The sequence below is a fragment of the Notolepis coatsorum genome (genome assembly GCF_963971535.1).
Source record: "Notolepis coatsorum genome assembly, chromosome: 15".
Classification (NCBI taxonomy): domain Eukaryota; kingdom Metazoa; phylum Chordata; class Actinopteri; order Aulopiformes; family Paralepididae; genus Notolepis; species Notolepis coatsorum.
The window spans coordinates 8646189-8660660 of record NC_140179.1 but is presented as its reverse complement, the minus strand read 5'-3'; the positions used below and the strand labels follow the sequence as shown (position 1 = coordinate 8660660).

General features: G+C 43.2%; 1 protein-coding gene across 2 annotated transcripts in view; it reads right to left on the bottom strand.

The window, feature by feature from the left end:
* Positions 1-14472, bottom strand: part of vps35 (VPS35 retromer complex component) — a 56241-nt gene that overhangs the window by 14564 nt on the left and 27205 nt on the right. For both annotated transcript variants that reach the window (XM_084330126.1, XM_084330127.1), the window contains exons 7-12: positions 13545-13628; positions 9639-9748; positions 8125-8221; positions 6455-6603; positions 1754-1961; positions 75-230 (exon numbers count right to left, since the gene is read on the bottom strand). In XM_084330126.1, the coding sequence (XP_084186252.1) occupies positions 75-230; positions 1754-1961; positions 6455-6603; positions 8125-8221; positions 9639-9748; positions 13545-13628 (804 nt within the window). The remainder of the gene's footprint in view (positions 1-74; positions 231-1753; positions 1962-6454; positions 6604-8124; positions 8222-9638; positions 9749-13544; positions 13629-14472) is intronic.

The following is a 14472-nucleotide window of genomic DNA, read 5'->3' as shown; positions in this document are numbered from 1 at the left end:
TACTGTTGGTTAGGGTTAGAAGATGAACCCACCAGGTACTGTTGGTCAGGGTTAGGGTTAGAAGATGAACCCACCAGGTACTGTTGGTCCGGGTCGTCCGAGTGCAGCAGGTGGATGAAGCGGCCCACCAGACTCTGCTCCTCAGCGAAGTCCTCGGGGTCGGGTTCCTCGTTGGGCTGGTCCGGCTGCTCCTGGATCAGCGTGGACACCAGACTCAGGATGGCATCCACCTTGAGAGGAACCAGAGGGAGAGGAGAGAGGCGTTGGAAGAGAGTTTTCTAAGCGTCCATGTCATGCATTGTGTAATGTAATATTAAATTTTTTTTTACTAATAAAAATATCACGATTTAGGCCTAACAAAATAAATTGTTTGGTTCCTGTTGGTTGTCAGTTAGTTAAGGGTAGGTAGGGAATTTATTTAATTTTAAATTTTTTCCCACAGCGACTATGGATAGGGAATATTTGTATTTAATAAAAATTGCATGGATGCATGTACTCTGCCAGCATGTTTAATATCCATAATACTAAAGGTTAAAATACAAAGACACTGTACTTCAAAAGTACAATGTACTAGGGCTGACCTTCAAAGATTTTTTTTTGGCAATCGAAGCTTCGGGGCCGAGCTTCGATTTTAATTCGAAGCTTCGAGAAAAACAATATACCGGTATATATATATATTTATTATAATATTTTTTTATTTATTTTTTTAATCTTATGTTGTGGGACTTGTACAGCACTTTGGTAAACGTTGTTGTTTTTAAATGTGCTCTATAAATAAAGTGGATTGGATTAATTAATTAAGTAGCCCCTTTCGATAAGGTTTCACTCGGCTGCGCTGCCTGGGTGCAGTGGGGCTGCTCTCACAGCCAACGATATGATATTACATAATTATGTTGCAACCTTCGTCTATCAAGCAAACAGTTATATTATATTTAATTTATAATTTATAATTATATCAGACAATGCACCTACAAAAGCAGATGATTACAATTAAATTAGCCAACTTGGTAACACATTAGTCATAGCCTTATTAATGTTTTGTGTGGCGTCGCCGTCGTGTACAACGATACTTACGTTTTTTTTAGGTGATTTGACAAAGTTGTTGTAGAGTTGTGATATGCCATTTTCTTCATTTTTTTATTTTTATTTTTTAAACTTCGATTTTTTTTTAATGTTCGAAGCTCGTGCCATCGAACGAAGCTTCGGAGCTTCGAAGTATTTAAGACAGCCCTACAATGTACAAAGGTAGTAGTATTAAAAATGCCACCCCTAAATACTACTCACTAAATATCCTGACGTCAGAGAGCTGTGCAAATATTGTGAAATACTTGCTTTTTATATATTCTCATTATTGACATGGACTGCACTTTTTTTTACTAAGATTTAATTAAACTTTATTGTAAAAAAAGATTAATATTTTGTATTTTTTTTTTACAAAGTCATAAAATAAATTTGGGTCTCACATGAATCGGCAGGGTCGGTCAGCAACCGGAACCAAATAATTTATTTTGCATTGCCCTATCGATAATTTGGTCCCGATTTATCGATTCTTCCAAATGCCGTCTCAGCCCTAGTGGAGGTGTGAGCAGACCTGCTCCTGAGCCAGGATGGTGGTGTTGTAGTCCAGCGTGTTGCTCAGCTCTTACCTGCTCCTGAGCCAGGATGGTGGTGTTGTAGTCCAGCGTGTTATTCAGTTACCTGCTCCTGAGCCAGGATGGTGGTGTTGTAGTCCAGTGTGTTGCTCAGCTCTTACCTGCTCCTGAGCCAGGATGGTGGTGTTGTAGTCCAGCGTGTTGCTCAGCACGTAGCAGCTCATGCTCTTGCGCGACTCGTAGTCGAAGTACTCGAAGAGCGGCGGGAAGTGTTTGAGCTGCAGCACGGTCAGCACGTTGTTGTAGGTGTCCACCGGAATCTTCAGCAGCCGGGTCAGCTCCTTGGAGACCGCGCTGCTGGTGGCAATGCTGGGGGGGGGAGGGAGGAGGGAGGGAGGGGGGGAGGGAGGGAGGGAGAGATGGACAAAGAGGTTGATGACACCCAGGTAGGGTGTATGCTAAACTAAATTCAAGGACTTTCAAGTACTTTCCCAAGCACTATTTCTCATTTTGAAAGGGCATTTAAAAGCAGTTAAAGGTCCCCTATCTTACAAATGGCCTTTTCCTGTGGTTTGCATTGTTTTCTAGCAATGTGGGGTTGTACCAACACTGACTAGATGTGAAACCTCTACCCAGTCCCATTCCTCCAGTTCAGCTGAGACCAGAACCTCCCCCACTGAACCAAGCCATTCTGCCAACGCCCGCCCGCCCACAATCAACTGTGATTGGAGGAGTTAGCGTAACGTTGAAAGTATGAGCAAAACCAAGCGAGTGGAAATAATGCGGCACCTACTCCCGAACTACGCATGCGCAGATTGCCCACAGAGTGCAGGTTCATCTGCGCATGCGTAATTCGGGAGTAGGTACGGAAGAGTGACTATAGCTCGGCCGTGAAAGTGCCGATCGACTTGGAATTGGTCGCTCCGTGTTCAGGAGACTCAGGCGTATAAAAGTCTATTGGATCATGTCTCCCGCACCCACACAGCCGTAGCAACAACCACTTAATATTAGGGATGTCCGGCCTACCGATATTATCGGCCGATATCGGCATTAAAATGTGATATCGGAAAATATCGGTATCGGTTTAAAAAAAATATATATATATATATATATATATATATTTTTTTACATTTCTATAACCTTTATTTACCCAGGCAAACAAGTAAGAACAAATTCTGATTTTATTTATTGTCAAAAGTATGCATAATGTTGTGTTAATTCCACAACAAGAGATATGTAATGTCAATCTCCTACTTCCTCTCTTCCCAGGAGCAGTCGCATTTTTATCTCCTCTCCCTCCTCCAGAGAAAACACCTCAAGGCCTCTCTCTTATCCGCTTGGAGACGTCCGTACCAGCCCTTACAGCTCGTTTTTCACCGGAGCCTAGATCTGCACTCGCTGGAGAACGCTCAGATGTTTTGGCCTTTTTCTTCTTTCTTTTTACAGCAGAATCCTCAACTCAACTCGACTTTTGACCGTAATATGGATCTAATAAGCTGGGCTTTTACAGCGATTGATCGCATATTCTCTACAAGGAAGCAGAATGCGGATGACCCATTATGCCCTCTTGGGAGCTATCAGGCGGGATACACCATAAATTCTTACGGGACCTGGCTCGCAATATGCTTTTTCCCACTGGAGATAAACGACGTTGAGGACGTATATCTTCTAATTGTCATGCTGCTCGGCCTGGGCACCGTCAGCTGCTGGATCTGGTACTGTCTGAAGCTAATTCGGAAGAAGTTGATTTCCCTGGCCGGGATCAAGGAAAACCTTATGGAACTGTTTAAGAAGATCGCTGATCTAAGTACCCTGCGCGGTGATGAACAATTGAGCTCCAAGACCATGTTGGAAAGAGGCGAACTCTATCATGTAGACGAACAGTCATGCTTGAAGACAATTCTTGATAGACTTGCTTCTAACCATGCGGAGGAACTTTCGCGGTCACAGGCCATACTGGACATCACGTCGGAAATCAGGGACGTGAAAATAAGAATGCCACCGTACCGTAATAGGGGATACGACGATGGTGACGATGATTAGACAAAATTGACCTGATTTTAACTATATGCGGCATATCTGCCTCGAGCTGCATCTGTTATCACCCCCCCCCCCCCCTCCCCCTTCCCACACCCTCCTTATCCTTTCTGCTGTGGAACGGACCGAGGCCAGGGTCAACGCGGAGGAGTTGACTCGCCGGCGATGTGTGATTCTGGGAAAGAGGGGACGGTCTGTACTAGCTGGAAGCGATAAGATTGATGAGGCCCCCCCCTACCCCCACCCCCCCACCCACCCCCCTCCACCCCATCCGCACCTGCTGTTGTGACTCATCTGGCGCCACAGCCATACGTAGGCTGCCTCTGATGCTCGACGGTGGGGCCCCCCCCCCCCCCTTGACTGCTCCACAACCAAATTCCCTAACCCTAACCATTTTTTGGGGGGGGGGGGGGGGGGGGGGGGACCCTGCATATATCGGTATCAGTTGATATTGGTTGATATCGGTATCGGAAATTAAGAGTTGGACAATATCGGTATATCGGTAAAAAAGCCAATATCGAGCATCCCTACTTAACACTATGATCGCCGGGGACGAGTTAAGACGTCATTCCTAGCCATGCTCATTCTGCCGAAGATGCCGTAACTCGTCTTTGATGTCAATATTTCAAAAATCTGTCATCGAAATCATATTTCCTTTCCGGAGCCCTGACATGTACTGGTGAGCTCCACTCAACTGTCTAACGGTTCGAGAGCGCCATCTGGTGGCCAATCGGCAGATCGGCCAAGAGGAAGGGGCGCGCCAAACAGGAAGTGCCCATCCATATGTGCTCCGGGCACTCGCGATCGGTAGCCGGACTCCATCTCAACACACAGGATGATCAATCGCTCGCCCTAACTCAATAAACAACGTTATTTGGACGTATATAGTATTATACAACCTGGAAATGGTTAATCAGGATCAACATCCCATAATCGAAAACGGTCTACTCCACGCTGATCGTCCAACGGCGCGAGGAACATACGGTAAGATTCAGCGTTATTTTCTAACTTATTCCATATAAACTGCTATGATGAACATATGACCCACTCTGGATGAATCATCTAACGCTGCCCACGGAATTATAAACGATCCCCCGCCCATCCGGTCATCATCAGATCATACGTAGATCATTCTAGAAGTACGTCCAGTTGAAAATTTCATCTCGCGCCGATCGCTACCAAACTGTATTTCATCATCAATATAATGCATTTAGGGCTATAAATCACGTTCTGAAGAAAGCTGCAGAAAACGATAAAAACATACTTATACTTTAGACCATATTTTAGTATAAATATGTGAATGAAAAAGTTTAACGTTGCTACACCCTGAACAATACATATAGGACATTGAATGGGCCATAATAATGGCAATGTAGCAATATAATTAAAAAAGTTATAGCCCTGCAAAGAAGGGGAACTTCTCCATAGACAAATAGAGCTGGCGAGGGATGGTAAATTATGAATTTAACCCATGGCGATTAAAGTGTTAATATCAAGGCTCTCATCAACATTAATTCATCCCCCCCCCCGCTCTCTCCTCCATGAGCTCAAAGTAATGCGGAAGTGCAGTGGTCAATAATCAGAATCTTTGTCCAAGGGAAGCAGCAGTTGTGATTGGAGGATCAAGAAAAGAGGGCTGGGCTTGAGGTCAATGCACTTCCCAATCTCAGTTTTGTTTACTCTACCGAGGGTCAAAGTTGTGGAACTCCACATATTTTGGAATATTCTTTTCTGAAGTTCAAAAGAGCACTGAAATCTCATCTCCTAGATCACCAATATTCCCCATATGGGCTCCCTTTACAAACTGTGGTCTGGTGGCTTGTTGTATTTTGTTATTGTATTTTCGTTTCATTATATATTCTTCCTGTCATTAGTTGTTTTCTCTATACCCAAAATCGTATGGGGGGGGGGGGGGGGGGGGGGGGATTTTATATTTAATTTTGATATATCAGTGTAATTTTGCTTCCTGGTGAATGCCACATGCAAGCCCCTAGAGGGTTTTTAGGCAATTCTCCTACACATCCCTTGTGGATTGTATTTAGGGATGCACCGAAATTTCGGCACCGAAAGTTTTCGGCCGAAAATGGCAAACAATGGCCTTTCGGCTTTTGGCCGAAAGAATTTTTTCACCGAAAATAAATCACAGAAACAGAAACAACCTAACAACCTTGCGTGTTGTTGTGATGATGTCGCGCTGTCGGGAGTCGCACCGCCCCTATGTAAACTCTGCGCGTAACGCGTCCAACATATGCGTCTTCAACATGCCTTTACATCCCCATTCACCATATGCCCGTCGCGGTTAATCACTGAGTGATCTAATATGCATATTATTCAGAGCGAGAGGGGGGGGGGGATTGTGTTTCTCACATTGACGCTGTCTGTCTGTCGCGCGTCTACTGTGCCGAGTCAAGCGAGCACATTCAGCTGGGGACTAGAAAGGTGCGCTCAGTAGAGCACAGATGTCCGCTGCGGCAGCCAGAGAAAAGATGGAATTAATGTACTGTATGCATTCAGAAGTGCTGAATAAATGTTTTATGGACCCATAATAGTGATTATTTATTATTTAAGTTAAGTTTTGCCATAATCATATATTTTTCTATAATCATAATGTTCCACAACATTGGTAAAAAAAAATCTATTCTATGAATCATTTTCGGCCTTTCGGCTTTCGGTTTTCGGCCAAGAATTTACCATTCAGTGCATCCCTAATTGTATTGTATTATATGTACCGGTAACTGTTTTTATATGTATAAATAAACGAACAAACAAACAAGAGTACAAACCTCCCACCACAAGCCCTAACAGCCGTGTGCTCCAGGACTTACTGTTCCAGGTTGAGTCTGTTGAAGATCTCCACGGTGCTCTCCAGGACCTTGTCTACGTAGTCCACGCGGTCAGGGTAGCACTTCATGGCCAGGTTGATGAGAGACACCTGCAGCGAGACCACGTCCTCTGATGGCATGTCCTGGCGGGACTGAGGGGACAGACGGAGGGAGAGACAGAGGGAGAGAGGGAGGGAGGGAGAGACCGAGGGAGAGAGGGAGGGAGAGACAGAGGGAGAGACAGACAGAGGGAGAGGGAGAGGGAGAGACGGAGGGAGAGACGGAGGGAGAGACAGAGGGACGGAGACGGAGGGAGACAGAGGGAGAGAGGGAGGGAGAGACAGAGGGAGGGAGATACAGAGGGAGAGAGAGAGGGAGAGAGAGGGAGAGAGAGAGACAGAGGGAGAGAGACAGAGGGAGAGAGAGAGACAGAGGGAGAGACAGAGGGAGAGACAGAGAGACGGAGGGAGAGACAGAGAGACAGAGGGAGAGACAGAGGGAGAGAGAGGGAGAGAGACAGAGGGAGAGAGAGAGACAGAGGGAGAGACAGAGGGAGAGACAGAGGGAGAGACAGAGACAGAGACGGAGGGAGAGACAGAGAGACAGAGACAGAGGGAGAGAGACAGAGGGAGAGAGAGACAGAGGGAGAGACAGAGGGAGAGAGACACAGAGGGAGAGACAGAGACAGAGGGAGAGAGACACAGAGGGAGAGACAGAGACAGAGGGAGAGAGACACAGAGGGAGAGATAGAGACAGGGGTGAATGAATGGACACAAGGGATTGTTTTTTAGGCGCCGTTTTACATTTGTGTCATCCACTTTTAAGCTCTAGAAATAAGACCAATGCTTCTTACGGAGTTCACGGCACTGGTCGTACCAGAGCGGAACATCTCATGAGGGCAAGTTCACCGTTACATGCATCACTGTTGGGAGGGTTCCGTCTTCTTCAGCCCAACTTGCGCCAAATGCTTGATGTAAACAGCTAAACAAACTAGATCCGTTTCCATGAAAAGGTTATAGTGCATATCTAAAACCCTGCCGCTGGATGTTTAACCATCTGACTGCAGTCATATAATGTGAGCGCGGTTCTGTAAAGACACTGGAAAATTGTTACGTTAGGTATTATCACTTCAAGTAGGTTGTAGGTTGTATCTCTAGTTAACTAGCATGATTCTCCCGTGCTTTCAAAAGAGTTTCTTCTGCCTCAGAATCGAACCCAACAACACAGCCAGAGAGATGCTTTAAACTGCCGGAGGCCTCTGCAGAGAACGTGTCATACAGAACAATATTAGATTAGATGACGTGTATTTTATCATTACAGTAGAGTACAACTAAATGGAAGTTTGCATCTAACCAAAGCGCAAAGGCAATAAAGTGCAATTCGTAAGCTTAGCATTGTATAGTATTTTATCTTAGTACCTTTTATCATGTCTATCTATTATCTATTCTCTTTTATTCTATTATTATTTGTATTTTTTTGCACAATCAAGGTGGGCATGGCCACCTTCATTTCGCTACATGTCTCGTGTATGTATGTGACTAATAAACATCTTGAATCTTGAAAAGTGCATTGTAGTGTACATGTATAACACGTGTATATATATGAAAAAGCTACAGAGTAAATATGTAAATATTAGGCCTGTGCCAAGGTCCTGCTCTTGCCATGTGAAATACCTGTATGACGGTGGCGACTTGCTGGGAGAAGATATCGAACAGCTTGATCTCAGCAGGGATGCCAGGTCCATCCTCTCGGTGGGCAAACAGGGCTAGTCTGCAACACATAGGACACAACAACATAACGGAGCCTCTTTGTTTACACCGGCGTATGTTTCTGCTTTGTCATACTGTGGCCTTTTTGAAGTTGAATATTTACATTTATCTTAATTTCTATAATAATAATAATAATAATAATAATAATAATAATAATAATAATAATAATAATAATAATAAAACGTTATTTGTATAGCACCTTTCATACAGACACTGCAGCTCAAAGTGCTTCACAACAGAAAAAAGACAGGATGATGAGCACATAAAGTGCAGACATATAAAATCACAGTTTTTCACATTAGGATCTAACATCCCAACAGGCCACATTGTTTATGGTTTGATTCAGTTTAAAAAAATAGACAATAATAAAAAGAGTAAGATAGAATAGGCAGAGTAAAATAGTGCAATAAGTAGTAGAATAAAATAGACATGAAATGAGCACAAAGTGCAGACATATAAAATCTTGTTTTTTTTTCTGTTTAACGTGGCTCCTCTAATAAAAATAATGTAGGAACAATGTCGACAGACTAAGGGACGCAAGAGAGCGAATACGCTCACTTTCTCAAGAGTCTGAGTCCAGGAAGATATTGCTTCTGCAGGAGTCATACTCTACACACTGAGCAGCTTCAGAAGAAAGAAACAAGGTCTCTCCTTCGTGGAACAGTGTTATTCCAATATCTCACAGGGTCAAGGGATAAACAAGGAACCTGCTCTGGGACGAGTTTTGCAAAAAGTGGCGTGGAATATTAAATAAATGCTCACTGGACTTAATGTTGTTGGCGATTGAGAATGAGAGCAAAAAGAGGCCCCTCATTCCCACTGGGGTGAGATTTATTTTATGAAGTGAATATAATGTGTTTTTTGTTTTTGATAATTTTTTGTTTAATTTTTTATGATGTTGTAACCTATAGAATGAACCTCTGTGCCTGGACTTGTTGAGGACTATAGGGAGGTGGCTGTTGTGCTGGTTGAGGTTGTCTCATCATAGACCCCACCTGGGTCGTGTGATGGTTGAAGAGCCAGAATGCACTCTTGCCCAACATATCAAGTTTCAAGTTTCTTTAATAGTTGTCATACAGAAGTACAGAATACTTTCATACAAAATGCTTCTTACTGTTACGCTCCAGAGACTGTGCTAGACAAGATAGTATCAAATAACATAGTATAGCATGTAATTTAGAAGAAGAAAATAAGGTCACAGTGTTCGGTATAGACATATGTACCGAACATATCATATCCGTGCAGCCTTCCAGCTGAGACCAAGATCAAGTAACAGTATTCATCTTATATTGAAGTGAAAAAAAAGAATAGCTGCTCTCTTTTTTGCCTCTGAAATAAGATAATGGCCTTGCTGAAATATATTCATTAGATTTCTTTGTACAGTGTTAATTTTATATTGGTGGTTTTATTGTCAATACCTGTCAATGAGGGCGATGATGATGTTTTTGACGTTGACATGCTGGTGCAGTTCAGCACAGGAGCGCAGGAATGGGTTCAGTGTTTGAAGGTGAAACTCATCTGGGAAGACCTGCGGAGGACAGCAGAAGGTGGTTAGTGTGTGTGTGGAGCGTTAGGGCTCGTCGTCAACTAAATTCGCTTCACAATAGCCCGCTGTATGCTTTTCTTTCTTTTCTTTCATAGAAATAAAACACATTCAGTTCATTTTTGCACATCTGTGGCAATATTCAAATAAAAAATGTGAATTTGTAAAATACTGTGATTCACTGAGTCAGTCAGTGAAAAGATAGAAAAGTGACGGAAGGTATTACCGTCTGTTGGTTTATTTTTTAATTAGAAACTAACGTCAACTCCGTTTGTCAAAATGGATACTAATCATTGAATATGTACTGTATTAAAACCAGATGTAGAGACACAGCAGATCAATGTAGCCACATAACGTTAAAGATCAAAGTAAGCGCTCTATAGATATTGAGCGTCATTTTGTAAAATGTTTAGTTGTCACATCACCGTGACAACCCTAGCCACTAGGGCTGGGGCGATACATCGATCCAGATCCATCTAATTATCAATGATCCAATAGGATCGATGCAAAGTAAAAAGATAGGTTCATTCAGCTCAAAAATAAAAATGTCAAATGATATTTTCGTTGCCTTTTTTGAGTTGATCTGTTACTGATTGTGTTAAATGGGCATATGATGTTCTCATATCGATCGCAGGCACCTGAATCGAATTGTATCGTGGCAGAATTTTTGATATCGGCAAATATCGTAGCGTTGTCCAAAGAATCAATATCGTATCGTGATGAAACTGGTGGGTCTAGGTCAGCTCTGATTGCATAAGCTGTTTTTATTGTTTTATTGTTTTATTTCGATTTTTCACCTTTCCTGATGTTTGCTGTTTTTAACATGTCTGTAAAGCACTTTGAAACTGTGTTTGGAAAAGCGCTATACAAATCAAATTCATTCATTCATTCCCACCCCTACTAGCCACCATACATACTGTAAGTCTATGTACAGGAATCCCTGCAATTAAAATTGCCTGATTATGTGTAATGCCAAATCCCTAAATACAGATTTAATAAATAAATGGTACCAGCCTTGATGACACCCAACTTGAGACCCGCTGCAATATAGAGTGTGTCAGAAACACGTGTCCGGAGAGAACAGCGAGCACACCCCTGGTTGTCACACCACTATCTCTGCTCAATTAACACCTTGTTTCCTTTTTTTAAATATTTACTTTGTTTTTGACACGTACCCATCCATTTGGCATTCCTGTTTGACTTAGAAAAAAGAAAAACTGGGTCTAGATTGAAACCCAGAATCTCAGGTTATTCTCCCCTTGGGGGGGGGGGGGGGGGGTGAACCGCAGAGAGTACATTCTTTACACGTTTTAACTGCTGCTGTGACCCACGGTCACCGCCATTTATATTGTAAACACTGAATCGGAACGTGCAATGTAACTCACTGTGCCTTGTATATATTATATTTATCTATTTTTTACCTTATTTTTTAGCACTCACTTGTATTTAAATATGTTACGTTTTAGTTAAGTATTGTGTGATTTTGTGTGAAGGGCAGACTAGCAAAGTAAGATTTTCATTGTATGGCAAACTGTCTGTTTAACCCATTGCAACTGGGAAACACATTTGTGTGTATATGCAGGCTATATAGTGAATTTTTAGCAGGCGTTTTAGGTCTAAATGGGTTAACTGTGCCGGGGGCGGGGCTTCAGGGGGGGCTGTAGGGGCGGTGCTCCCCGGGCCCGGGACGGTCGGGACCCAATGGGGGCCCGTCGCCGAGGCAGCAGGCTCCGCCCCAGAGATATTCGCAGGCGGGCCCTGCTGCCTCGCGCCACTGAGTGCACTGACGTTTGTGGTCATATATTAGGTATAAAGCATCGTAGCCTATAATAATGAGTTGAACTTGTGCTGCTATTTTCACACTCACATTTAACATTAAAACATGAAAAATTGCAAGTGAATCCCTTCTATTGTCTCCATCTCCAAATGTATTTTGGGTAAAATCGTCATCAGCCGTCCATCAACATCATACGTAAATGAACGTCATCATCAATCACTTGTCAACAGAGCACTGCCTAAGCATGAGCGGGAGCAGTTATAAACACAAAAGTGGAGCGACAAAACGCAAAGAAAAAGATAAAAGGGACCAAGGAAAAGACAAATTGTCCAAGCTATAGATGTATATTTTTGCCGCCCTACTCTCCTCCTGCGGGAGGAACCTTAAGTTGTTGAAGAGCCCCAGCCCGCCAACAACGTTAGTGGGGGTGAGCCAGATTTACAGGTAGGCTACAATCACGGACACACACTGTCAACAAGAAAACGTGAGTTTGTGGTAAATGTTGATATGGTTGTTGTTACTTCGTGTAGTATCACATTAAAACACTTATGTCCCACTCGCTGGTCATCTCGCCATGATGCGCTTGTTGCAAAAGACGCGGATATTCTCAAAGCATCTACTCTACTGCAAAATGCCATCAGTGTTTTTGGTGGAGTAACCTATAGGGGACAATTTGGTGAGGCGAAGTCCGCCACTCTTGCCCTGGCTACTAAATGGGGAAGTCAAACACAGTTTGAAACAACGCAGGGCCAGGAAAGTTAAGCGTCACTTTGATGAACTTTCTGAAGACAGCCGCCTCACTGACGCAGAGAGAAACTTTCGGGTGAACGTTTCAATGCATGTCTCGATATAATCATCCAGCAACTGTCCCAAAGATTCACCAGTTTAAATGCAACTGTGAACATGTTTGAGGCATTTCACCCCAACACACTACTGAAAGCAAAGGATGAGGAGTTTATACCAAGCTGCCCAGGAGAGCACTATAGTCGGGACATCGCCACGAGCTGCTCTCGTGGTCCGTGGTGAATGGTGTGTCAGAAATGTAGTCATTTTATTAGGCTATGCTTACGTTGTTCTTGTAGTTTGTTGGCTTTATGTCATGTTATATCATTATCTGTATATATATATACCCTTTGTAGAAACGAAATCTTAAATATTACACCTTTTCTTTGGTTAGTTTTCTTTCAAACATTGTTTTAAATTGTAATCTTAAGACTGTATGCGACTTTTTACGCACGAGCGTCAGATTACCACCCCGGACTCCCGATATAATGTCAAGCTTTATTGGGTTTAAAGGGCCCGGGCATGTGGCCCCGCCCCGGGTCCGATAGGTTCCGCTGCTGAACTGTGCACATGACAATAAACAATCTTGAATCTCGACATTTCAACGGCCACCGAAAAATCCTATGTGTCGCCCATCTGTGTGTTGCTGCATGACAATGTAGCAATGGGCTACGAATAAAGACTTCTTCAAAGTCCAGTTTTTATGTTGAATTCAAATTTACCATCTGCAACAGAAGCCACGTGCATGTTTACCTGACTAATGCTATACCTCCCGAGCTATTGTCGCCCCCCAGCCCTAGTTATTATTATTATGTTCACCTGAATAATGCACTCCATGAGGTACTCCTGTGTTTACCTGAATAATGCACTCCATGAGGTGTCCTGTGTTTACCTGAATAATGCACTCCATGAGGTGTCCTGTGTTTACCTGAATAATGCACTCCATGAGGTGTCCTGTGTTTACCTGAATAATGCACTCCATGAGGTGTCCTGTGTTTACCTGAATAATGCACTCCATGAGGTACTCCTGTGTTTACCTGAATAATGCACTCCATGAGGTACTCCTGTGTTTACCTGAATAATGCACTCCATGAGGTGTCCTGTGTTTACCTGAATAATGCACTCCATGAGGTACTCCTGTGTTTACCTGAATAATGCACTCCATGAGGTACTCCTGTGTTTACCTGAATAATGCACTCCATGAGGTACTCCTGTGTTTACCTGAATAATGCACTCCATGAGGTACTCCTGTGCCAGAGAGTCTCTGCAGTTCACCACCTGCTCCAGGACGCCTGGCAGCACGATCTGGGGAGACGGGGAGGACAGACACAAACGGTCAAATGGTTTTATAGAACAGCTTTTATCCAAACAGGGTTCCCACAGACATTGCAAAATAAAATTCAAGGACTTTTAAGTACTTTTCCAAGCACTGTTTTACATTTTCACTCGAAGGATACAATTCACTTTTAAATGCTGTTTTTTTTAAGCATCTTCTTGGCCTGCTTGTCGGCTAGAGAAAGCTAACGTCACGGTGACCAATTGCAGCCACTCTTATTGTCTGGGACGAAATACGGCCACGCCCCACTCCCAGCAAAAAGTGGGAATCTCTAGAATGGGTTTGGGGCGGCTTTTTTGTTGTCAGTAGATGGCAGCATTGGTTTAAAATTAAAGGCTGAAAATGTTGAGAACTACAACACTGCATTTCCCAAGAGCGTTAGCACAGGTCGCAGGTCACTGGGATGCGTCTATATTCTCCGACGTGATCTGAACAGCGTTAAACTATTACTGCGACCTCGGTATAGCGACCGAGAATGGCCAACTAATTATCTTAACAAAAGTGCGCTGGTAGCGTTACATATGTTGTCTAAAGGGGGACATATGGTACAATTTAAGATTCTAATGAAAATCGGCATATAAAGGACAAGATAAAGCATCGTTAATTTGTAAGAAACCTCAATGAAAACTGCGCAGGGTGCTATTGTTATGAAAATGTGATAGAATCCTATAAAAATGTGGACGCATTTGGCCTACGTTCCGTAGAGCATCACACGCGAAGAAATGAGGAAAAGCAGTTGGAGCGCGCGAGACAGCGACTCGTCAGATTTGATTAAAACAGAACAAAAAAAACTATTTCTTGATTCACAACAAT